Here is a 25,575-nt window from a genome sequence, read left to right as displayed (position 1 = left end):
GGGGACTGCTAGGCTTCAGGACACACATTAAGGACCCTCAGATGACCAACACAAGCGTGCTCTAAGGAGCTCAGAGTCTAGTTGGAGAGACAGCAAGTAAACAGAACGTGAGAACAGAGTGTGATTGGTGCTGCTCAGGCCCAGGTGTGGACATGTCTGCCTGGTATCCTAGAAAAAGTTTGGAACTGCCACGAGCACTTAGTTTCCAAACTCCCACATCAGTGCTCTCTCCTACTGATTCATTCTATAGCAGGAGGGCCTCCCATCCCCCACAGCTACCCACCCCCCCAGTTGACCTATGTGCTAACCATTTAGCACCTGTGTCCCCAACTGTCATCTAATGCCTAATTTATTCAGGGGAGTATTAGAAAGCAGCTCTGGAAAGCCGGGTGGCATTCTAGCCTGAGTCTACAGGAACCTGGCTGAGGGGTCTGTCTGGAGGCGGTGGCGGCGGGGGCTCGCACCTGGTGAGTCCCTGCATACCCACAGTGACATCTGTGTCCTGTTTTGATCAAGTCTCAGCTCTCCCGCACCAAGGCTACCTGGCTCAGAATCACACGCCATCCTGACCACCTGGCGACTCGGCAAAGGGTCAAAACGTCGGCTTTTCAAGTGATGAAAGCTAGCTGTGATGTGTGCTCAAGAGGCCTCTTGAAACGCTCCTGTTACCACACGGCAGTTTCCAGGGCTCCGGTCCAGGCACACAGGGCCCTCTCCCTAAGCCTGAATGGCCGGATGCCCGGATCTGGTCAACACCCTGGGCAGCTGGCGATGGAGAAGCTTGCAGAAGTGTGCAGCGACACTCAGGTCCCGAGGGAAGGAAGAGGTGCCTGCAGACCCAAGCAGGGGCTCTGCCCACATGCCGGGAACACAGGCAGAGCGAACAGGTTTTCATCGAAACCAAAGCTTTCGGGGATTGTTACTGTGATTAAATCATTTTTGACTTCTGAAGGGAAATTCAATTCCTCCGAACATCCGCCTGGTGGGCTGGAAGGCTCTTTGTTAACGTGAGTCCTGGTCATGTTTCCAAGGACTGTTCCAGAAAATCATGCCTCGGTAATGCTTGCGGTGGATGTGAAAGGCATGCTCCTGTCCCCGCCAAATTCCAAAAGTAACCCTGGGTCTCTGCATTCTGAAGGCATGGGTGCTCGGCCCACCCCCCAGAAATGAGCTGGGAAGGAGGTGCTGCTGGATAGGAGGGCAAAGTGATTACATTGGGTTTGTTCTCCATCCCATTGGGGCCATGCAAAGGTGGGGGGGGGGCGGGAAAAAGGCTTCCTTGAAGCTATTAATAAATTCCAGTGGGCAGTGATTCTTCAGTTTTGCATAAATCTGAGATATTTGCTTAAACGATAACTAAAATTGAGTATTGTCTGCATGCCAGGCACTGTTCCCAGAGCTTTGCAGGAATTACTGCTTTTAAAATCAGTTGTAGCCTCTGAGAGGATGGAGGCCTGGGCCCACAGCTCAGAAGTGCCAAGGCTGGGACCGGACCTGTGCTCTGAGCCACCAAGCAGGGCTCAGCAGGTAGGGGAGGCTGGCCTGGGGCCCAGAAAAGCCACGCATGGCAGGGCAAGCATCCCTCCCCTCCTAGCAGCCTTGCTCTTGGGTGCAGGGCTCTCTTGTCCCCAGTGCCGGCCACACTCTGTCATGCCTGGTCAGGGATCCAGCAGGAAAGATCCCTCTCCAGGGACCGCACGTCTCACAAGAGCTGGAACTGCTCCTCAGGGGGCCTTAGGGAGAGAGCGAGCTCACGCAGGGGGCATCCACTTGGCTCTGACACTCGAGATCCCGGACAGTATCTGTGCTGTCACACAGCACACGTGCCCTCATTGCTGAGCTGCAGAAGCCACACGGCAGTGGCCCAGCTGGCCTGGGATGCTGAGGCCGGGATCATCCCTCGCCCAGCTGGGGAAGGGCTGCTTCTGTCTGGGGACGGTCAGGCAAGGACAGGTCTGACTGGGACAGGAAAGGTGGGCAGCCAAGGTCAGGATGTCAGAAGGACCAGGCAGGGCTTTGCTATGGCTTGTGTGCTCAGATAGGTCTCCTTCTAGTAACCTTGGTAGGAGTTTTGGGGAGGGAAACCCCCCCCCAAAACATAATAGTTCCTCTACTGAGACTCACGATGGGGGTGCTCAGAACTGCTAGACGGTGGGTTAGGGATTCTCTTTCTTGTTCAGCCCTGCGAGCGAGCTCTGTTTGGCATGCAGGATTTTCCCCAGGAGGATCATAACCAGCAGACTCTCCTACACCCACCGTTTGATCTTCGGAAACTGCAGAGCAAAACCTGCCCTGTTCAGCATGCTGCCTTTGAGCAGACAGGGCCGGCTGCTCTGATGGCATGGTGTCCTATGTGGGGAAGGGGGGGTTCCCTGAAAGTTTTTAATCCTCAAGACTTACAGTGGCTGCTTGTGTAGCTCCCCCATATTTAACCTAACTGACAAACCTTGGCAGTAAAGCACGGAAAGTTACAGCCAAGGACAGTTGTGCGTTGGCTGCCTAAATCAGAGCACCTTGCAGCCCACAGCTGCGCAGAATGAAGCAACGGTGTCATGGGCTGTCTCACTGGTCCCATGCCCCCAATTTAAGATTCAGTGTGCATCGCTCCACCCTCCTGAGCAAAATCAGCAGCTAGAGAAAAATCATCTAATGATGTGTGGGGATCACGGGACCCTGAGTCAAAACCAAGACTCCCCAACGTGGGTCTGCGGCTCTTGAGCCTGGAGAGGTCTGTGGCAGGGAGTTTGAAAGGCTCCGAAATGGAGCACATGCTAATTTTCCTACAGGGCTGCCTGCGGCCTGGGTCCGGGCTCTGTCTCCTGCAGGAAGAAACGAGCTGTCCTTTAGAGCCACCGGGGAGCTGGGGATTACTCCAAGGACACACAGGGATGAAGCCGCCTTGGATGAGGCTCCCCAAGGAATTCACTTTCTTTATCTGACAAAGGAGGAAATCAAGCACAGAGCACACTTATTGAAATGATTCCTACTTTGTTCCTAAAGAGTTCTCCAAATGCCCACGCAGAGAGGGAGCGCCAGAGTCAGGACCTAAGCCCACTGGGCCACCCTGCCCCCACTACAGTCCTTTCCCAGGGACCCACCTGGGTGGTGAAGCCTACAGGAGACCCTGCATGTGTTCAATTCTTAAAATGGCAGCACCAATGAGACTTGAAGAGAAAGGCCCCTCTCTCGGGAGCACATGGGAGTTGTCATAATGGCCTGGCACGCGGTAGAGCCACTCAGGAAATAGATGAGTGGACGTCAGCTGCCAGCACTGCCGCTTTAGCGCTGTCTTCCCTGCCAGCTATGTCCCACCCGAGTGGACGTGGGACTCTGTGTCTTGCCCTGACAAATGCCCTCCTCATCTGGAGGGGACGCTCAGGGTGATGCGATGTGCCATTTCCCACATCCCACCCAATGCAACTGCAAAGTCAGGCACAATTCTCCTTTTATGAGTGGGGGGGGGGGGGTGCTCAGCCTGCAGATGCAGCAGGTCAAGCTCATGTGACAGAGTCCAGGTGTGGTCTAGGTTCAAGTCCACGCTACCTACCTCCGGGTATCTTCCCAGGCCCACCCTGCCGTTCCTCATACTCTCCAAAGAGGCAACTATGTTTAGACATTTGCTTAGAATAAATCCGCCCGACAAGGAGAAACAGAGAATCCACTGATTTCCCAGGTCCGGCCCAGGGGGATGTCAGGAGACATGAGGAGGGGTCTCCAACGTGTAGGGCTGATCCCTGGGGGCCCTTTGCAGGGCTTGAACCAGGCATGCTTCTGGCCAGAAGCAGCCTCTTGCAGCCAGAATATTCTCACTCTTTCCCTCCCCGGCCTCCATCCCCCAGCCAGTTTCTAGTACTTTCTTTTCAGTTTCAGAAGCCACTTCCCCACAGTGGTGGCCCTCTGGGCTCCAACATTTATGCTGCTAGAGTGCCTGGAGACAGGAGGATGCCATCCCCTCCAGGCAGCAGGGCCACCTCGGTCTCTTTCACCTCTCTTCCAGGCCCAGCACCAGCCTGGCCAGAGGCCAGGGGGAACCTTAGGTACATGCTGACCTTATGAGCTGAACTGATAGCTGGGCATACCGACATAAAGATGCTTTCTGTTGCTGCTGCAAGCAGATGGCTCCTTCTTAATAGATGCAGTGATTTCATTATCTGTGACCAGCAGGTAGATAGGCTGCCAAATACCCTACCGCCTGCAGAGAGCAGCAGAAGATACAGAGGAGCGAGCGGTCCACAGTCAGTCAGACCTGCTCTGGGACCCTGACCGGCTCTCCACGTGCAGCATGCTTCCAGAAGGAAGCCAGCGATAAAGTCCAGCTTCTCACTCACTGCCTGGCGCTTTCTACCTAATGTCAACTTGAAATATGCTACAGGAAAATACTACTCCAAGCCTCCTCACTTGAGATGGCTTTGTACTCTAGCCTCAGGGGGGTTGGGCTTATCAAGTAGCAAGTTCATGCATCTGCAAGTTCCGGGGATCCCAGCTGAAGACCTCCCCCAAACGGGGAATGCAGCTCATCTCTGAAAACCCACGGTGCCAACCACAGGCCTGTGCACACAGTGGGTGCTCAGACATGAGTTTCCCACTGTAAATCCATCTGCCAACTCTTGTAAGTCAGGAATGTGAAAGAAACGTCATGACATCTGATTTCATAAGCCATTTCGACTTTAAAACGACACCCTCATCCTTCTAGTTCTAGTTAAGTAAGTATCTGTTCCCTCAGAGACTCCAAGAAATCCCCATTTCTATCCATTCAAGTGAGCAGACCCAAGTCTTTGACCTGTTCTTGTGTGGATAACTTCTAAATTCTGTCTATGCCCTTTCTTTGAAATTCTAAGGTCTTTAAAGGCTCTCAGGGAAGCTGGGAGCAATGATACCCACTGCTATGATTATGCCTCTTGATTTGGCCTCTATTGCATGCTGGTCAGGGCGATGGCCCTCACACCAGGGAGAGGCCCCTTTTGTGACTTATTGGGAACCCCAGGGCCACACGTTGCACATTGAAAACTTCATGGGATGGGTGGAAGAAAAGCCAGGAACTGTGAACAAACGCCATGCTAACAGGTGCAGGGTTGATGCTAACCCACTGTCCTCAGCTGATGCCTCTGTGATCAATCAGTATCTTCTCAAAAATGGACCAACACAGGCTGATAGTGGACATGTGGAGCACTCCGTGTTTGCAGGGCCACAGGCCTCCAGGTCATGGCCAGACCTCCCGGCCCTCCCCAGCCCACCGCCCCGTGGCACCCCACCTCGTTCTTCAGGCTCCGGGCCAGGAAATGCTCGGCCACATGTGCGGGCAGCACGTTCTCCAGCAGCACACGGTTCAGGTTCTCCATGGTCTCTATCTCCTCCCGTTCTTTTTTGAATTTGTTCTTCCATAAGAAGTCTAACCTACAGTAATATTCATTCTGTTACAAGAGGACACAGAGGTAAAGAAACAATAGGCATCTTGTCCTGCCAGAGAGTGGAGGTTTTAAAGAGAAAACAAAAAGAATGAAACAACACTGAAAAAAAAAGAACCCCCATACAGAACGGTCACCCTCCCTACAAAGCCCGCTGCTCCCCCCAAATGTCTCCCATCCAACCCCTCACCTGCATTTGCAAAAAAAGCAAGTTGGGGAAAGAACCAGCCTCAGGAACAGGACAGAGGAGGGGATTGTGATGGAAATGACATGGAAGCTTCTTGCAAAGTTAGGTTAATAAAAGATGGCTTTTGAGAAGAGGCATAATAGAATATAAACAATGAATAAATGAAAAATGGGAAATAGATTAGTGGAGAGAGCGCCCTGTTGGATAATTTGCATTTAAAAAATAATGGTGCTCCTTTGTGACAGTTTGCCTTACGACTGGAAAATCAGTTTTCCCCTGCCACCAAATTCTGTGATTCAGCATTCACTGAAAATTGTGTGTGTGTGTGTGTGTGTGTGTGTGTGTGTGTGTTTCATCCGGGATTGCACTGTACCGAGAGTATGATATTGAATTTACACTAAAGTTCATTCTGGTATCATTTAATTAAGATGGTGCCTGCTAGTAAAAACATACGTGTTCATGCTTTATAATGTAAACTTAATGTTTTTAAAAACTGTTATTAATGTTGTAGAGATAGGGGGGCCTATTTCCTGGCAGAGGGTCTCTTTGATTATGGCTTCATGCTCGATCTGCTATGATATAAATAATTAAATATGGTGAAATAGCCCTCAAAGAATCTTCCTGTAACACAAGGCCTAATGGAGAGCATTTCAGCACAGATAGTGACTTCCTGAGGTGGGGGGTGGGGGGGGGGAGGACAGCAAAGAAGAAATAAATTTTGAAGGTTTGTTTTATTGGTTTGATTAATTATATCAATGCACCTACAAACACACACACACACTTTGCCTCTCATGCACAGATGGCAATTAAAAAAATTTCACATTTTGAAACCCGAAAGAACAATGATCATTCATCATTTAGGTTTGATTCAAACCAATGCACGATATGCTCAAAAATTATTCCTCCTCCTCTGGTGTGGAATGTATTTTTACTTCATATTGAGATTTAAAAAAAAAAAAAGATTGCAAAAGAGGTGTTTTTAATGTTTGTTTATATTAAATTTTTACATTAATGCCAAATCTTCCACATTCTGCACTTACAGAAATCAGGCTCTGCACTGACTGGGGAAAGCCTCTCTTGGAGAATAAATTATTTGTTTGGGTTTGGGGGGGATAAACCAGTGGTAAGGCTGGTTCTAAATCAGGACGGCTTGGCAGTCTGTGATGGTGGCTTTGAGAAGACACAGATGCACATTCGAGATTAGACAAAGGAAATTGGAGAAACCCAGCAGAGGGCAGGGCAGCAGGGGGCCATGCGGGGTTTCCAAGAGCCATACTAAGGGGTGACTGCTACTGCATCACCCTAAATCCAGCACGATCTCATCCTGAGATTCTTTTTTTTTTTTTTTTTTTGGATTCTCAGGTTTAATGACACCTACAGAGTCCATTTCCAGAGAAGGTCACAGTCACGGACACTGAAGATGAGGACTGTTTTCTGGGGGATACTGTTGAATCCATTTAACTGGTTTGGGGGAGAAACCTCTGTCTTCCTTTGGGGGCTTCTCCATGAGTTTCTAATGAGTTTGTCCTTCAAGGAGAGGATCCTACAGTGTCAACCTTCAGCCCAGGTTATGATCCTGCGGTCTTGGGTGGAGCCCCACATCGGGCTCCCTGCTCCTCAGGGAGTCTGCTTCTCCCCCTCCCTCTGCCTGCCTTGCCTCCTGCTTGTGCTCTCTCTCTTTCAAGTAAATACATAAAATCTTTAAAACATTAAAATAAAAAAATAGAACAGCAGTCCTGCCTTGTGAACCTTAATTCCCACATCTCCCTCCAACTCTCAGAGTCCATCTGGGGGCTACTTGACAGTTCTCAGGGCCCAGATTCCACTCAGAGACGTGGAATTTGCTCTTCCTTTGCTCTGGCAATGACAAGAGAGAACAGAAAGAGCCTGGAGGAGGCACCAGGCCCTCTCTGGGAGCATCACTGCTGTCTTCACACTGGACACAGCCTCGAGGGCAGTTCTTGCCTTGTCTAGTTCTGAAAACAAGCTGAGGGACTGGGGGGATTTACATCTCTCCTTGTGGACAGAAGAGGCGGTCCTGGGCAGGGGTGCAGGCAGCGTGTGACTGCACGCATTCTTGGGTTCTGCAGCCTTGCACACAGTGACCTCGGCCTAACCGAGGCCACCAGACAGCCACCTGCCCGGATCCCTATCTTGAAGGAGCTCACCTAGAATGCAGACCCTCAATGACAGCATGTGGCCATTTAAACTCAGGAGAAACACAGAGAATCTTTCTTTTTCAAAAAAGGCCCTTGCATTCAGGCTGGCATTTCTATCACAGACATCTTGTCCGGGAGATGTGTTATAATTTCATTAAGGGGTCTCAGATACCCAGAGCAATACTTAGCACAGCTAATTTGCTCAGATAGCTAATACATCACCACCGTTTCAAAAAAGATGGTCATGGGGCAGAGGAGTCATTAGGACAAATGACAACAAAGTAAGTTGCAAAACGTCCATACTGTTGGATGGAAATAAGTGACCCTGAGGCCATGCGTATTTATGAAACTTAAAAGCCTTATTTAAGGGGCGCCTGGGTGGCTCAGTGGTTGATCATCTGCCTTCGGTTCAGGTCGTGATCCCGGGGTCCTGGAATCGAGTCCCACATAGGGCTCCCTGCAGGGAGCCTGCTTCTCCCTCTGCCTGTGTCTCTGCCTCTCTCTCTCTGTATATCTCATGAGTAAATAAATAACATCTTTAAAAAAAACCCTTATTTAAAATACTGGACATTTATTTGTGACGTACTTGTGTTTTCAGGAGAGTATGCAAAAGTACTACCTCACACGTTTGGATGTTCTTGTGAGCCCAGAAGAAGTGGGGCCTTTGTAAAGCCTGGGCTGAATGATCCTGGCTCACCCCAGCATATCCCGGGTGCCATCTGCTGAAGAATGGTCCTTCACACCATCTCTCCCGCAGAGAGCAGTGACTCTGCAGGTCCCTAGGTGTGTATACTGCCTACTGCTAACATTAGTGACAAAAAAAGAAAGGGGTCCCTGTAGGACGGGGATCAGAACTACTGTGTTAAATTATGCCCAACCATAATAATGAACACATTTGATTGTTTATCTGATGTCAGTCAGAGAGTCACAGGTTGGGGCAGCCCCTGGATGCAGCAGCATGTACCTAGTGGTCCTTCAGGCTTATCATTTCAGGGATCAGTAAAAGTTGGGAGACCTTACTTTTTGATTCCAGGTCTTTTAATTTATTATATTATTATTTATTATTGCTGTGAAGCACTCTGAGTGATCACTCCAGTGGGAGAAAATGCAGGACCTGGTATGAAATGGGGCAGCAGCTGACCCTGCAGAGGGGGCGGCCACATTCCCTTGTTTCTGGAAACAATCTTGTAAGTGATATTCTGTGTGGGAGCCCATTTCTTTCCCATCTTTCACCTCTAATAGGGCTTCCTGAGAGTGGACATGACTTTTCTCTGTGAGCTAGAGCAGAAAGCAGGTCAGTAGTGGAGAAAGCCAGGTCTCAGGGAAAACAAATGAAATCAGGAAAAAAAAAACAGGGCATGGTTTAATGGATTAAGACAAATGCATGGAGAATGTAGAGCCATGCACGTGCCAGGAACGGGAAGGAGACAGGGGTGTTCTAGAACTCTGCAGCAGGACAACAGCTGAGCTCCAGGGAGACTGCTGAGGCTTGTACAGTAGCTCCCAGGGAAGCGGACAGTGTTTCCAGGCCACTGGACTGGCAGCCACAGATCTGGCCTCTGCTCTCACTGTGCAATTATTAACCACTCCCTGCTGCTTAACCGTTCGGGGACATACATATAATCTAATGGGCTTTGCAACTTAGTTGGTTATTTCTATATGAATTGCTTCTTCGTGTCACATCATCCATCATCCAGGAATTCCAAGCAAACTTTGGTGAAGGCAGAGTGTGTGGTGGGGAATAAGTGTTTGTTCTCTGGGTAAATCGTCCTTGTGTGGAGCTAGAGGAAAAATACTGTCCTTGAAAATCCTGCACCCACGGCCTCTCCTTGGAGACAAGAAGTAGGGAGGAGTCCACGGAGGGACACGTCCATTCAAATCACAAAAGACAATTTTCTTGCACAGAGGACTGTCTTTCTAGGAATGACTGCATGTGATGGCAAAGGTATTCATACCCTCTTCCAAGAAAAAGAAACGGGTCATGTATTCTGAAATGCATATAAAACCCCAGCGAAGGGGATATTTTTCCAAATGGTGTCAGCTACTGAGAGAACACTTTTGTTGGCTTACAAAACCCATGACATTATTTTGAGTTTTAACAGGAAATGGAATCGCATCTCTACCATCCACAAAGTTTGCCTTTTGTGGAAAAAATGAGACCTTTCCCCTTTTGTCCGTATCTATGCACACATGTTTCTCTTATGCGATAAAAGCATTCTGATGTGTTTGCACAAAAGCAGCTACAATGCACATCAGCAGAGTAGTATCGTTATTATCACTGGACTCTTTATTTAAAAAATTGAAATAGAGTTGATGTACAAGTATTATTAACATGGCACTTGAGAGGAAGTTATGTGAAAATGGGGTTGTCTTACCTGTCTACCCAGAACAAGCAGTGTGATGAAGAATATAAAGAGAGACACTGAGCCCATGGTCTTCAGGTCTTTCCAAATGCCTGGTCTATTAGAGAACAGACAGACAGACAGACAAAAACAATACAAAACAACATACATACAGGACTTAGAATTCATATATCAACCAATTTGAGAAACTTGCAGTGCACGTCACTCTGGCCAAACACACACCTTTCAAATACATCTTCAAGCCCAGATTGCATCCAAACAAAATAATACCTAGTGGGAGGACTCAGTAATACAAGATTCTTCCAAATTGACATGATTTCTTATTTTATCTCAAGCTCTAACAAACAAAAAAGGAAATAACAGAGGAATATGAATAGTATTTTATTTATATTTCTAAGATCCATATGGATAATTTGACATCCCTTCAACTTTTAAAAGGTTCACCCTCAGAAAGGGACAGGAGTCTAGAAATTAACAATCATATGAGGTATAAAAATGAAGCAGGGAACTTAATTTCTATCAGTTACTTTCACCTACCAATTATATAGTTTCTCATAACTTCCTTGGCAGGCAAGTGTTCTTATGCCCTCTTTCATATGATTTTGTAACACAAAGGCAAGACGCAGATGGGAAGTCTTGGTCCACTGCCCCATTCCCCCTCGGGTTCAGCTAGACCTCAGTCACTGATCCCTGCCCGTGTCCTCACCACAACATCCTAGGCAATGGTCACCCCCATACATGGAGTCGGCATGCATGGTCGGTATGGAATGCCCAGCCATTCCTTTAAATGTCACTCTGGGTGTTTCTGTGAGAGTGTTTTCTGGAGGAGATTAACACTAGAATCAGTAAACTGAGTAAAGTAGATTGCCATCCATAATGTGGATCAGCCTCATCCCATCAGTTGTAGGCTTTGGTAGAAGAAAAGGCTGACTTCCCCCTGAGTCAGAGAGAATTCTCTCCTGCCCAACTGCCTCTAGCTCAAACACTGGCTCTTTCTGGCTCTACAGCAGCTTCTGGCCTTCAGTCTCCAACTGGGACACTCACTGTTCAGATTTTGGGTTTGCCAACCTCCATAATCCTATGAGCCAATTCCTATGAGCCTTATCCTATGATAAACCTCCTTACTGATATATATTTATATAGGACATTTATATCCCTTTGGTTCTATTTCTCTAGAGAATGCTGATTAATACAGCATGAAAAGAGACATCTGCCATCCCTGGGGAGTCCTGTGTAGCTGACAAATGGCGATGCCCCACATATATGTGTAAATTAGACTTAAAAAAGAAAAGTTGATTATGTATGGACACATGTCACATAAGCAGCATAGATCGTATTAAATTAAATTAATACCAGGTAATTACTTTCTGCTTGTGAGATGAACTTGCTGAGAACTTTTCCCGTTTCTCTACAGAGGGTTCAAAGGCTGATGACGTGAGAGGAATCCATGTGGTAGTGAAAGAGCTCAGGTGGGCTTTGGTGTAAGAAAATCTGTGGAGGAACTGAGGCTCTGCTGCTCTATCGATCTGTGGGATCTGGGTTAACCCCTCCAAACCTCACTCTTGTGATCAGCCAATGGGGTTCACAGTACCCATTTTTACAGGCTGTTCTGGTCACTATGTCAAGTAGTAATACTGACACGTGGGAGACACATGGCCCTCATGAGTTTCTAGAGAGTGAGGGCACCTGGGTGGCTCAGTCAGTGAAGCGTCTGCCTTCGGCTCAGGGCACGATTCCAGAGTCCTGGGATCAAGCCCCACATTGGGCTCCCTGCTCAGCGGGAAGTCTGCTTCTCCCTCTCCCTCTGCCCCACCCCCCACTTGTGCATTCTGTGTATGAAATAAATAAATAAAAACAAAACCTACAGAGTGAGAAGGGAGGGATGGAGCCAGAGAGGTAGAGAAAAAGGTATGAAAATATAGGATGGTGAATGATCGTTAACAGAGTGGAAGACCCAAGTATATAGGGAACAGAGGCAGAATGGCCAGTCTCGGTGGTTGAAGGGCTGAGGACCTCAGAGAACTCTCCAGAAAGGCTAAGTGTGCATCAGGGGCTCTTTCCTCCCTAGTAAACCAGCTGGGCTGCAAGCATTTGAGCTCCCCAGCCACAAGGAGGTCACTGGTTCCTGAGATCGAAGCAAGCTGAGAGGTGCCACTGTCCTGTTTACTCAGAATTGATTTTAAGAAATGAAGTAGTTGGGTAGCCCCAGTGGCTCAGCGGTTTAGTGCTGCCTTCAGCCTAGGGCATGATCCTGTGGTCCTGGGATTAAGTCCCATGTCCGGCTCCCTGCACGGAGCCTGCTTCTCCCTCTGCCTGTGTCTCTGCCTCTCTCTCTCTCTCTCCCCCTCTCTCTGTCTCCCATGAATAAATAAAATCTTAAAAAAAAAAGAAATGAAGTTGTTCCTTTTTGAGCTATGTCTAATAGCACAGCTGAAGGGATAGAGGGAAGCTGATGTTTATAAACCACCATGGCTCCAGTGAATTCTAAACTCATCGTCATCTATATTGACTATACTGATGCCACATTGGCCAGTCAGTGAAAGTGGTACAACACAGCCAACATTCTCAGATGTGCAGGTGGAGTGTGACATTTCCATGTTACTTCATGCACCTTCTATTCCTTTGTGACTCCAGGGGTCTGAGAAAGCAGGTATGACATCCCTCTTCTACTCTGACCTATGTCACCCCCAAACTAATAGTAAAATCTTAACTCCCAGGTCAGGATCTTGTAGCAGCTTCATCAGTATAACCAATCAGAACTCAGGTCCTCCTTGCATTCCCAGGTAAGGGACTAGATGTCCCCAACAGGCAGAGCCAGCTCAGGCCCCCATCACTGATGGAGAGGGGGATGGAGGACCCTCTTTATGCAACTCAGGGCCTGGCCGAGTTTTCAGTTAATCACACAGAAAATACAGGCAAGCAATCCTTTTCCAGGACTCCTCAACTAATGCGTCTGAACATTGGTTTAGGGGGCAGAAAGCTCTGCTCCACCTGTCTCTCAGATCTGGAGCCTTAGTGAGGAAGAGTAGTGGGAGGAGGTGGGGACCTGGAGGCAGAAGGACAAGCAGTTCCTGGACTGGACCTAAAGGCCCTCAGGAATAATGAGAGACATCCAACCTGCAGAACAGACTTGTGGGCAGACACATGAATGCCTTTTTCCCTCCTGACCTGCTCTGTCAACTAAGAAGGACTGCACCGTGCTTTCATGGATTTCATTTAGGTTTCTCAAAAACTTCTTTTATGCATACAGCCAAAAAGAATTGCTGATTCCCGCTGGAGCCCACCTCTCCTGTGTAGGCCATGCATGGGCAAGTGCCATCTGGCTCCTGCAGTCTGAACGAGAACTGTCCATCCACAGATGCATTCCTGGGTGACCTTGCTCTTTGTGTGCCTGTGGGAGAGGTGGGGAGGAAGAGGAGGAGGGAGTGCAGAGGAAGCATCCAGAACAGCTAGAATAAAATCCCAAGATCTAGTCTAGTCAATTGTGTTGATCATCACATTGGGTTTCTAGACCTTCTAAGACAAAGTACTACAACCTGGGTGGCTCAAAACAATCGAGATTTATCATCTCAAGGTTCTGGAAGCCAGATATCTGACATCGAGGTGTTCCCTCTGAAACCTGTAGAGACATGCTTCCTTGCCTTGTTATGGCTCCTGGCGGTTGGCCACCAATCCTTGGTGCTCCTTGGCTTGCCACGCCAGCATTTCAATCTCTGCCTCCACTATCAAATGTCTCTGTCTTCACATGGCCGTCTTCTTCTAAGGGTACTAGCCACGCTGGGTTAGGGCTCATCCTTCACCATGTCTTCTTTTGGGAGAGACAGTCCAACCTTTAACAATCCTGTTGGTCATTTATATAAAAATGGCAGCTACTTGGGCATGAGGCCTCCTTCTCTCTCCCCTTTAGTTTTAAGGTTGAAATCCACTCTGGACTTTGCCTTGTCCGGTGGTGCCATCCCCAAGTGATGAAGGGATGAACACAGCACTTATATAACTGAGAAAGTTTCTAACTCACTGACGGTAGTGAGTGTCACTACTCACATTTTGGCTAGGCAAAATGTGACCAAATTTGCTTTCTTTCATACCTGAAATTGGGCTCTGGAGACTCAGATGCCCAACTGAGCCTGTAGCCACACATTAATTTACAGTTGGCCCTCACCCTGAGGCTGTTAATGGAGCAATCATTCTGGCCCTCAGGTTTGGAGAGTACAAAAGATCAAAGAAACCTAAAAAATTAGATGAGCAATATGGAGAAATTGCCTGGTGGACCAGGTCTCTAACCTAAAGGCAAATGATTCAGTTGAGGTAAAAAGTGACATTTTTAATTCTCAGGAGAGAAAGCAGTCCAGGCATGGAGACAAGAACATGATTTTAGACTTAAGATCTTTATGTTTTCCTAGGTGAAATAGGCCTCTGTTATTTTGAGGAGAAAAGTATCTAAATAAACTCAGGGTTATACAGTAATTCTATTATTTTTGTTTCAAGTTTTTATTTAAATCCCAGTTAGTTAACATATAGTGCAATATTGGTTTCAGGAGTAGAATTTAGTGATTCATCACCTACATACAACACCCAGTGCTCAACACAACAGGTGACCTTGTTAATCCCCATCACCCATCTAGCCCATCATTATGACTGGCTTAATGAGCCATTAAGCTCATTAAGATGAACTTAACTCCCATCATTAGTTTGTTCTCTGTAGTTAAGAGTCTCTTATGGTTTGCTTTCCTCTCTTTTTCCCCCCCTATGTTCATCTGTTTTTTTTTCTTAAGTTCCACATATGAGTGAAATCATATGGTATTTGTCTATGACTTATGTCACTTAGCATAATATTCTCTATTTTCATCCACATCCTTACAAATGGCAAGATTTCATTCTTTTTTGATGGCTGAGTAATATTTCATTGTATGTATATATATATATGTACACACACACCACTGCTTCTTTATCTATTCATCAGTTGATAGATGTTTGGGTTCCATCCATTATTAATTTGGTTATTGTTGACAATGTTGCTATAAATGTTGGATTGCATGTGCCCCTTTGAATCTGTATTTTGTATCCTTTGGATAAACACTCAGTAGTGCAATTGCTGGGTCATACAGTAGCTTTATTTTTAACTTTTTGAGGATCCTCCATGCTGTTCTCCAGAGTGGCTGCACCAGCTTGCCTTCCCACCAACAGTGTAAGAGGGTTTCCGTTTCTCCAGATCCTCACCAACACCTGTTGTTTCCTGTGTTGTTAATTTAGCCACACTGACAGGTGTGAGGTGGCATCTCTTTGTGGTTTTGATTTGCATTTCCCTGATGATGAGTGATGTTAAGCATCTTTTCATGGGTCTGTTAGCCATCTGGATGTCTTCTTTGGAAAATGTCTATTCATGTCTTCTGCCCATTTCTTGACTGGATTATTTGGTTTTTGGGTGGTAAGTTCTTTATAGAGTTTGGATACTACACTTTATCTGAGTCCTCATAAAGGACTTAATTTGCAAATATCTCCTCCCATTCTGTAGGCTGCCATTTGGTTTTATTGGTTGTTTCCTTTGCTGGTGCAGAAGCTTTTTATCTTGATGAAGTCTCCCAATAGTTCATTTTTGCTTTTGCTTCCCTTGCCTCTGGAGACATGTCTAGCAAGAAGCTGCTGCAGCTGAGGTCATAGAGATTGCTGTCTATGTTCTCCTCTAGGATACTGATGGTCTCCTGTCTCACGCTTAGGTCTTTCTTCCATTGATAATCCTATCTTTAATCTCTTTGAGACCCCTCCAGACCAGCTAGCATTCCCACCAGCATGTAAGAGGTCCCATTTCTCCACATCCTTGCCGATGTCCAGCCAGTCTTGACTTTTGGGTGGAGAATTCAGGCCATTTCCATTGAGAGTACCATGGACTGGCCAGGACTTACTCATGCTCTCTTATTGATGGTTCTCTGGCTGTTCTTTTAGTTCTTCTGTTCCTTTCTTCCTTGGGTTTTCGTGGTCTTTGAAGTGTTTCATTGCTTTCTTCAATGTGAAAGAGCAGTTGCCTCCTCGAGGGTTCACTGACTGTGTCTTGGACAGAAATACCTGGAGGCCCCCCAGGTCGGCTCCAGTCCACCTGCTCTGCACCTCTTGTACCCTCCTGTGGTGGAGTTCTTTGGGGGCTTGTGCGCCTCCTCTCTGCGCTGCTGGCCCTGCACCAGGCAGGGTACCCACAGCCTCCTTTTGTTCTCGCAAACAAAACTTGCTTAGGTGAGTGCTCTGTCTTTCCCTGGTCCTCAGATTCAAGCTGGTTCTCCGTGTGTGCTCACAAGCCACCTGCCTGAGCCCACTGTCTTGTCCACCACTGGCAGCGGGGGTGGGGAGCTGCCCCAGGGTCAGGGTGCAGGAGGTACAGGGGGGACCCGGGGCAGGTGAGGTCCCGGTGCCTCCTGGGCGGGCTGCTTGATGGAGGCCACCATGTGGCTAGTAGGATCCGTGTCCTCAGGAGGCCCTTCCAGAGTTCCCATGTCCCTGCAGCGGGACACGCAGCTCTGGCCTCTGCAGCCTGGGTGGAGCGGCGGGGGGGGGGGGGTTGGGGGGGGTTGGGGGGAAGGGGGGGCCAGGGGGTAGCCCCTGCAGGCTGAGGAAGTGGATGCTCACTGCGTGGGAGAGCTCCCTGGGGCCTTGGCTGTGCCCTCCAGAGGGGAGGCGGTGGGTAGAGTGGAGACTTTCCTCTTAACCCGCCACAGCGTGCACAGACTTGAATTTCTTCTCCCGAAGTGGGTGGAGCTTCTGCTCTGGAAACCTGGACCTGCACCCATGCTCCAGCTGTTTCCCAGGGGCTCCTGGACCCTGGCTCAGAGGGGCCACTGTGGGTGCACGGCCAGGACTGGAGGCCTATCACCTGATCCCCGAGGATGTGAGATGCCTCCCGGACCCTGTGGGTATGTTGCTGGGTCCCTCAGCTCCCGAAAGGGCGCTTCTGTCCCAAGGCAAGTGTCAGATCACTGTGACTGAGGTTGGGGTGGGGGTGGGGAGGGTAAAGACAAGAGGGGTCTTACTGTACTTTGATGCCAAAGCCACTTGTCCCCTGCACTTCAGAATTGCCACAGTTCTTCAGGGTCTTCCCAGCATCCCTCAGCTCTGGAGCCTCCTCACACACGTGGCCCCACATCCTCATCCTTTCCGAGGGGGCCATGATGAGCTTAACCTCTACAACCCCACAGGTCTCCTGTCCACCTTCTGCTGAAACCTGACTTTCTTATAGAGGCTTCTTGTGATAATCTTTTTTTTTTTTTTTTAAGATTATTTCTTTGAGAGAGAGCTAGAGAGAGCAAGAGGGGGCAGAGGGAGAAAGAGAAAGAATCTTAAGCAGACTCCACGGCCAGCATAGAGCCCGACATGGGGTTCAATCTCACGATTCTGAGATCATGACCCAAACTGAAATCAAGGGTCAGACACTTAACCCACTGAGCCACCCACGAACCCCTGTGATCTTGATGGTGCAGACTTTACTTTCTTCATCACTGCGTGCTCAGGCTCCAGCCATCAGGCCTGGCATACAAAGGGGGTTCAATAAAAGTGTTATAAAAACAAATGAGTAAGTGGACAATCCTGTTGGTTTGAAACCTCAGGGGCTTCCTTTCTAGACACTCTTTCCTCTTGTGGCTGGACACAGATTTGCTGGAATCCTATGCAGTCTTCCAGAGAGCGTGGCCCGACGTCACCCAAGGACAGATGGCCCAGAGCCTCATGCTTTCGCAGAGTGTCCTTTATAAATGCCAAGCAAGACATTCTGGGGCTGGAGCAGACCACACCGAGGGAGAAGCTCACGCTGAGAACGAGCTCCACAGGCAGCCGCGGGTCAGGAGAGATGACAAATGTGGGGCTGGAGACAGTGCCGGCCTCGGCCACAGATGTAATAATGCACCCCATGAATGTCGTTATGGTTTTGTTCTGCGAAGCTGATTTTAAGTGGGAAGCAACGGGTGTACGGGTGAGACTGAGGAAGTGCTGAGAACTATGTATCCTGTATGGTCTGTGGGCACAGGCTCTGCGAATTTCCCTTCTCCCCCCAATTTAAGATCCAACAAAACAACCTAAAAATCAAGTGTCCTCCTGCAGATGGATCCACATCATTGCAGGTTTTTTAGTCTGCATGATAAAGTAGCTCACGAATGGTTGATTTTTATAGAAAAAAAGAAAGCTCAGTAGAATTTGAGGAGTCCTAGGAAGACTTGCTGTTTTGTTGAATGGGCAGCTTGGATGACCCACCTCCTTTTCTGACCTCCCAGTGGGCTGCTGGTGGGTGTCAGTGTGTTCCTTACTTTCTGGAGATGGCACGAAGATGGGGAATCAGGAAAGGCAAGAGAAACTGAGATATTAAGTTTGAAAGTAATTTCAAAATTTTTCAACATTCACCTGGATATATGATGGGTGAGAAAGCCAATTTGGAATACGTTTTCAATCTAAAAGAGGAGGCTTCAGAGGAACTTTGGAGGCTTTGGAACACCCCCCGCTCCCAGACCCTCCACCCCAGGGTGGATGGGTGATGCTCTCCTGCTTCTCTGATCGTGATTAATGCTGCAGTCCTTCCTCAAGACTCTCAGTGAACTCATCATCGGCTGATCCCAAGTTGGGACACTGTCAAAATGTGGTGCAAAATCTTGAATTCTGTGTCTTGAACAAGAAACAGAGAAAGCAGCACAATTCCACATCGAATGTGTGTAACTCAGAACTCTCACTGATATATGTTCAAGTGTCTCCATCACTATCCTTGATACGGAGCTTTAGGATGTTAGAATTATGCAGTCGTTTCCACCAGCAACGATCCAGAGCCCCTGGATGAGGCTGGGCCCCAGGTATCACTGCTTACTCACCCGCCTCCGTTGTATGCTGTCCCCAGAGGACTTGTCTTACTTGGCTAAGTGCCCAACAGAGCTGGTAGCTCGCGGGGCTCCTGGTTCAAGTTCTCCCACCCCCACACCTCTGTAGAATGAAAGACACATTTCCCACAATCAGGTGAATTAGCATAATCCTGGGTCTATATGAAATGGTAACACTCATCCCTTGAGACTTTTCAGTTTTGTAAGGCAAAAACTCACAGGAAAAATCTGATGGTGCCTTACAGACTCTGTGGCAAGCCTTTGGCAAGGGAAGGGAAAGTGTCGTTGAAACGAAAACATCTTCCAGCAATATCAACGCTAATCTCCATCACTGTGAGAAGCATCTGGCCTACCCGCCCGCGCTGGCTCAGGGCTTTGGGAGACAGTGTCACAGGTAGGAACTAGAATTGCTATTGACTGGTTCAGTAAAACATCCTGTACTCACGGAAAGATGGAGGGTGTTATAAATGCCAAAGAAGTAGGAGTTGTCTCACACTGGACCTTCTAAATGCCAGAAATGTCTCAGCTTCCTGCACCATAAGGACTTCCCAGGATTACATAAACGCAGGTAATGATAGGTACTGGGGCATCCCTGGCCTCCATTTCATGAATTGTTCAAAGTAGTCTTCTTATCTCCTTTAGGCTTTCCACATTCATGCATCTGTAAGAGTTTCTTTGATGTCATTTTCTGAATTATTCATTGATCTAGAGCTTTTCTAGTGCATTCTTCTCCTGTTTTCTTTGCTAACCCTGTTGACAAAAACTGCCCCGTTGGCTTGTACCACCTGTTGGCTGCTCCGTGTTCAATATCACGTGTGGTTCTGAAAAGGCCCCTGAAAGATGGGTCACAGTGAACTCACAGATAGGACAACAGCAGCTTCCAACTGTGTATTCAGAAGATGGCCTGGCACTGCCTTATGAACAGAGATGCCCTCTCCAAACTCCCCCTTGAAGTGTAAGAGTCCAAATAAAACTGAGGCTGTCCCTGGGAAGACACATCTTCAGTGAGCCTCTTCTTCAGGGAAGCAGGTGAGGAGAGACTTTTCGTTCCAGCCAGGATTGGGACCCCTCCGATTATCCGGGAGTGCACCTGCTGGTATTCATTTTATCCAAAAGATGTTTATTGAGAACCTACTTACAGGATGGCAGGCACGGTTATAGGCACTGTGGATACCAGAGTGGCACTTGGTTCAGACCTGCCCTTTTCTCAATTCAAGGGTATCTCTTATCTGCATCACAGAAAAGAACAGACAAGGGCCCCAGCCGATTCATTCAGGGAGATCCATTCCACGTGTGCAGGGGGAGAGGGCTGCTCGGTCTTCAGCAGGAGTTTGGGGTAGGTCTGCCAGCAGTGCTGGCTGCCGACACGGGGGCCAGTCCAGAGGCCAAGGTGGGCACTGAGAATACTTACTGCCAGAGCCAAGCGCACATTCCAGAAAGAAGACCAGGACAAGAGCCAGGAAACTGGGAGTGAAAGGGGAGGGCAAGGATGCAAAGACCAGAAATAAATCAGTAAACGAAGGGACAGGACCACACTCATCTCCAGTGACACGGATGAGCTCAATCAGGAATGGACGTGCTGCTTGGCACTCCCATGAGCCAGCTCCCTCCTTGAAGGGAGCCTCTGGCTTTGGAATTTAGGGATGTTCCCTCGTGAGGCACTGCCCTAAGGATCCTAGCATCCTATCAGAAAGACTTGTGTCAACATCGACACTAGGCAAGGGAGGAGGAAACCTTCCTCCGTGCTTCATGGGAAAATCTCTTGAATCTCACAGAATAAAGAACGCACTGGCATTGATGGCTTTGGGCTCTGGCATGAGTTACAGGTTACATCAAACCTACAGAGGCTGGAGAAATCAGGAGGGAAGTGGAAACCCCTGCTCTTAACAGTCTCTCATTCGAGGTTAGTTTTTTTTTGTTAGTTTTTTTTCAAAAATTTTTTATTGGAGTTCAATTTGCCAACATATAGCATAACACCCAGTGCTCATCCCGCCAAATGCCCCTCTCAGTGCCCGTCACCCAGTCACCCCCAACCCCCCCGCACACCTCCCCTTCCACTACTCGGGGTTAGTTTTAAACTGACTTTGGGAACGTTTGTTCATATCAAGGTATTTTCAGGGGCACCTGGTGGCTCAGCGGTTGAGCGTCTGCCTTTGGCTCAGGGTGTGATCCCGGGGTCCTGGGATCAAGTCCCCTGTCGGGCTCCCTGCAGGGAGCCCGCTTCTCCCTCCTCCTGTGTCTCTGCCTCTCTCTCCGAGTCTCTCATGAATAAATAAATAAAATCCAAAGAATTTTTTTTCAAAGTATTCTGCTGTTCTGCCAGCAATGGTCATCTTTTGGAGGAGGAATGCTTCTGGGGCTACTTTGGCAGCTCTGAGGAAGTGGGTGTGGAAGTGCCAGGACCTCCTGGTGAGGGGGGGGGGCAGGTGCGCCCCTCCCCCTGGCAGGATGCTGCTCTGTTGGAGGGAAAGCAGGTCCTTCTAGGTCCGCCCTAAGCTGTAAGGTTCTTACAAAGACAAAGCTAGGAGAATACCCACAAAGGATCTTGAATGAAATGAAAGAGGACTCTGAAAGTAAAAACTTCTTTTCTTCAACCAAGTAACTACTCTCCTGTTGCTCAGTTCTAAGCCGAGATCCTGTGTGTCTCAGGTCCCCAGAAGTAATTCTCTCTCCACCAGAAACCCGCTAATCTAATTTCCTCCTTTTCTTTGGATGTTTAGCATATTCAGGAGCTTCAAATTTGATAAAGGGAAATTCAGCAGTATCATCGGCTGTGCATAAAATCAGTAACACCACTTTTATGTGGGGATTTGATACAGGCTCTCTGGATATAGGAGAGAAATATTAAAGCATGTCTACTTGGTGATTCTGAGAGTTTATTGGGAAATTAACTCCTGATTTCATTCTCATCCTTGCTAAGGAATCATAAACTTTCCTTAATACCATTATGCATTTTTGCAACTCCACTACTCTCAGTTTGATTACAGATTATTAGAGCTTCATGGTGTGGAGGCTGATGGAAATTAAATTATGTGAAGAGAATGCACTGCAGTTGTGTTTCTGAAAGTGTTCTTATTGGTAAGAAACGTGCACACAGTGAGGTGCCCACTGTTCTTGTCACTGAGCCTCCAATGGAGAAGTAAGTGGCAGTGTGCTAGGAACACAAGCCATCTTTCTGGAGCCACACATCTATGAAAATAGTTAAGGCATTTATTTTATGCTAAAAAATATAGATATTTTATGGAGGATTATGCAACATGCGTATAGAAAAACCTCAAAGTATGGTGGGTCCAGAAATAAAACTAATGCTCGATATCAAAAGTTTTGCAATTAAGATGTGAGATGGAGAATAGCATAATGATTACATTGTTCTCCAAGCAGAGGATAAATATTCATTATAAGCTTATGGAAGTAATTTGATGGTAAGAAACCTTTCATAAACCTGAGGAGGGGTTTGAGGACTGTTCTTCTGACCTTCCCAAGCTAAGGACTGGATGCTATCACAGTTGTGTCTTTTCTTGGGAGTTAATATCTTCATAGAACACAGAGTTGCCAATTTCCAGTACTCCCTCCACATAAGAGTTTAGTTTAGGAAATCTCCCCTAAGAACTTTAACACTATCACTTGTGACTATATCCACTTATTATTCTGGTATTTTCGTGTATGTTGATTCATTTGTTTTGAACTGGGGGAGGGCACTCTGCCCTGTAGGACACATTTGGCAATGTCTGGGGACATTTTTTGTTGTCATGACTTGGGGTGGGTGGTTGTGCCTGGCGTTTAGTGGGTAGGGGCCAGGGAATACAACAGAAACTTATTTAGTCCGAAGTATTAACAATGCTGAGGGAGAGAAACTCTAAGTTATTCTTACCAATACAGTGCAGATGGGAACACAATTCATTGAACCACTTCCTACCTCCTAAGTGTGTATGAGGATACACATTCTACATAATCTCTAATGAAGACACATACCAGCTTTCTGAGCCATCATCTTAAAGAAACCCACACGCGATGTTACCAATGACAAAGGTATTGCTAATCTGTGTTTACTCGACACACACTCACGTGATCAACATCCCATGAAAGAACCAAGGAGAAGGAAGAGGATGCAGGTTACCTCTCGAATAAGACCTGGCTGTAGTCGTCCAGGACGTGGGCGTGAGTGTGCAGGAGGATGGTGTTGTAGGCCACCAATGCCACCATCATGATCAACATTTTCAACTCGTAATTCACCCGCAGGAACACCGAGCAGGAAATCAAACCCAGAATGCAGCTGTAGATAAAGTACTGGAAGAGGGAAACAGATCGGATAAATGCTCAGGATCTCTTCTGGGAAATGCTGGAGTGAGCATTAATGGTGGGGATCATTGCCGAGTTTGCTAGTAGCTTCTAAACTGGCAGTGAAAGCAGAGGCCCTTTTCTGTTTTCTGACCTAGAGCAGTAAATACACAAACACCTATTCATTGCATGGCTGGCTGACCCACTGGGGCAGGTTCATTGAGGATAACTGTGCAGAATGCCGAACAGAAATAAATTTTTAAAAATATTTTATTTATTCCTGAGAGACACAGAGAGAGGCAGAGACACAGGCGGAGGGAGAAGCAGGCTTCCTGCAAGGAGCCCGATTGGGACTCGATCCTGGATCCCAGGGTCACGCCCTGAGCCTAAGGCAGATGCTCAACCCCTGAGCCACCCAGGTGTCCCCAGAAATAATTTTTAACAATGTATACAGAAGGCATGTCATTACAAGCAAATGGCATTTGCTTCTTGCAAATGAAAGCAATATGACTTTGTAGACATTTATAGACCTAAAAAGTTATATTTATGACTTTAAAAAGTTATAGTACACAGACTCTTTTTTGGCCTTTCAAGTTTTCATTTATGAAGAGGATATAAATTGGGGCCCCTGGGTGGCTCAGTGGTTGAGCATCTGCCTTCTGCTGAGGTTGTGATAGCTGGATCTAGGGATCAAGTCCTACACTGGGCTCCCTGCAGGGAGCCTGCTTCTCCCTCTGCCTGTGTCTCTGCCTCTCCTTCTGGGTCTCTCATGATAAATAAATAAAATCTTTAAAAAAAAATCTCTTAAAAGAATAGGCAAAGTGGGAGCCCGGAGCCATGCCAGCCCGGAGAGACTTGCTAAATGAAAGGTTGCCAGTCGCACAAAGCCTTTATCTGCCGCACCACCGTGTTTTTATGAACCAGGGCTAGCTGCCATCAGCACTCCTAGAACGGAAGCAGCATTCAATAAAGTTTAATAATTTTAATAAAGCATAGCTCCAACTGATGTTTGATAAACCCTGTCTTTAAAAAATAGCCTAGTTTGTAAGCCACTCAATTTTAGTGTCATTATATGGAATAAGCCATGTAAGACTACTTATTTTTGTTACTTTAGTTCTTTTATTTCCCTGGCTAAGGCCGTCCACAGTAAGCTATCTGGAAGGCTAGAGATATTAGCTCATCCATCCTGTCCTTGGGGAAGAAAGGAAGGCGAGGAGTGAGCCGGTCATACCAAGCACCTCCTTCTCTGCGGGAGCCAGGCTCGGTGAGCGGAGGTACCCCCGCAGGAGTCAGCATAGACCCCGTACTCGTGAGGACTTGGACCTGGCATTTCAGCTTCATAAGGAAGACCAGTAATTGTCCTTGATCACACAGCAACTGGGTCACTCTTGGGGGGGGGGAGCTTTCCCTCAGCAAGGCAGCATTACAGGTGGCAGCATTTTATGGGACACTGTGTGTTCTAAGCATAATTTCTTTTGGTCCAAATTATCAACTCACTGTAGGTCCTCCACTGCGTGACACCACCTGCCCTATAGCAGAGGGCAGGAGGAGGAAAAGCGGAGAAAAATGTGTCCAGATGGGGCTGCATGGGCTGGCAGAGTGGAAAGGCACAATTGAGACATCCGTGGAGCGGCCAGGAGCAGTGGCTCTGTCTCTGCCCCCGAGCAGGAGGTAGGGAAGGTGGCGTGTGCTCTGAAGCCAGTTCTTATTCACACGAATCCTGCCACTGTTACCTTCTAGAAGTGACTAATTAGCCACCAGAGAGGGCAGGCACGAGGGCTCAGGGACAGGATGGGCACCGGGCCTGGGGACAGCCAGTGGACGCGGCCCAGCCATGCTGCCGAGTGCCTGGGGAGGGCTGCCCAGGGAATGTGCGCAGCAGTTGGACATGGAGGCTCGTTCCTGCTGAATCCGATGAGATGTAGGCTTCTACTTCTCACATCTTTCTTTAGGTTCATTTTTCTGCTAACTCACTGTTACATTTTTCAAAAGTATCAATCCATGACAGATTGAAAATTAAAAAAAAAAAAAAAAAAAAGCCGAACTAGTCTGCCTGGGTGGCTCAGTGTTGAGCATCTGCCTTTGGCCCAGGATGTGATCCCGGGGTCCTGGGATCCAGTCCCATATTGGGCTCCCTGCAGGAAGCCTGCTTCTCCCTCTGCCTGTCTCTGCCTCTCTCTCTCATGAATAGATAAATAAAATCTTAAAAAAAAATGAAGCAAAATGAAAATGGGGCCTTCTCCACGAGGAGTCTGAGAGGCCCTGGTTTACGACCTAGCAGTCTCTCTCACTCAGTAATCAAGAGTACTATAGAACTGCTCCTTAAAAGCCATGAAATTGCCT

At 47.7% G+C, this 25,575-nt stretch overlaps 1 protein-coding gene across 1 annotated transcript in view; it reads right to left on the bottom strand.

The window, feature by feature from the left end:
- ADCY2 (adenylate cyclase 2) overlaps positions 1-25,575 on the bottom strand; it is a 386,829-nt gene that overhangs the window by 27,040 nt on the left and 334,214 nt on the right. The window contains exons 18-20 of the mRNA XM_026017679.2: positions 23,072-23,241; positions 10,127-10,211; positions 5,253-5,411 (exon numbers count right to left, since the gene is read on the bottom strand). Coding sequence (XP_025873464.2) covers positions 5,253-5,411; positions 10,127-10,211; positions 23,072-23,241 — 414 coding nt within the window. The remainder of the gene's footprint in view (positions 1-5,252; positions 5,412-10,126; positions 10,212-23,071; positions 23,242-25,575) is intronic.

The sequence above is a fragment of the Vulpes vulpes genome, chromosome 3, assembly GCF_048418805.1.
Source record: "Vulpes vulpes isolate BD-2025 chromosome 3, VulVul3, whole genome shotgun sequence".
Taxonomy (NCBI): domain Eukaryota; kingdom Metazoa; phylum Chordata; class Mammalia; order Carnivora; family Canidae; genus Vulpes; species Vulpes vulpes.
Note: the sequence above shows the minus strand (reverse complement) of the source record. Positions and strands in the feature narration are given on the sequence as shown.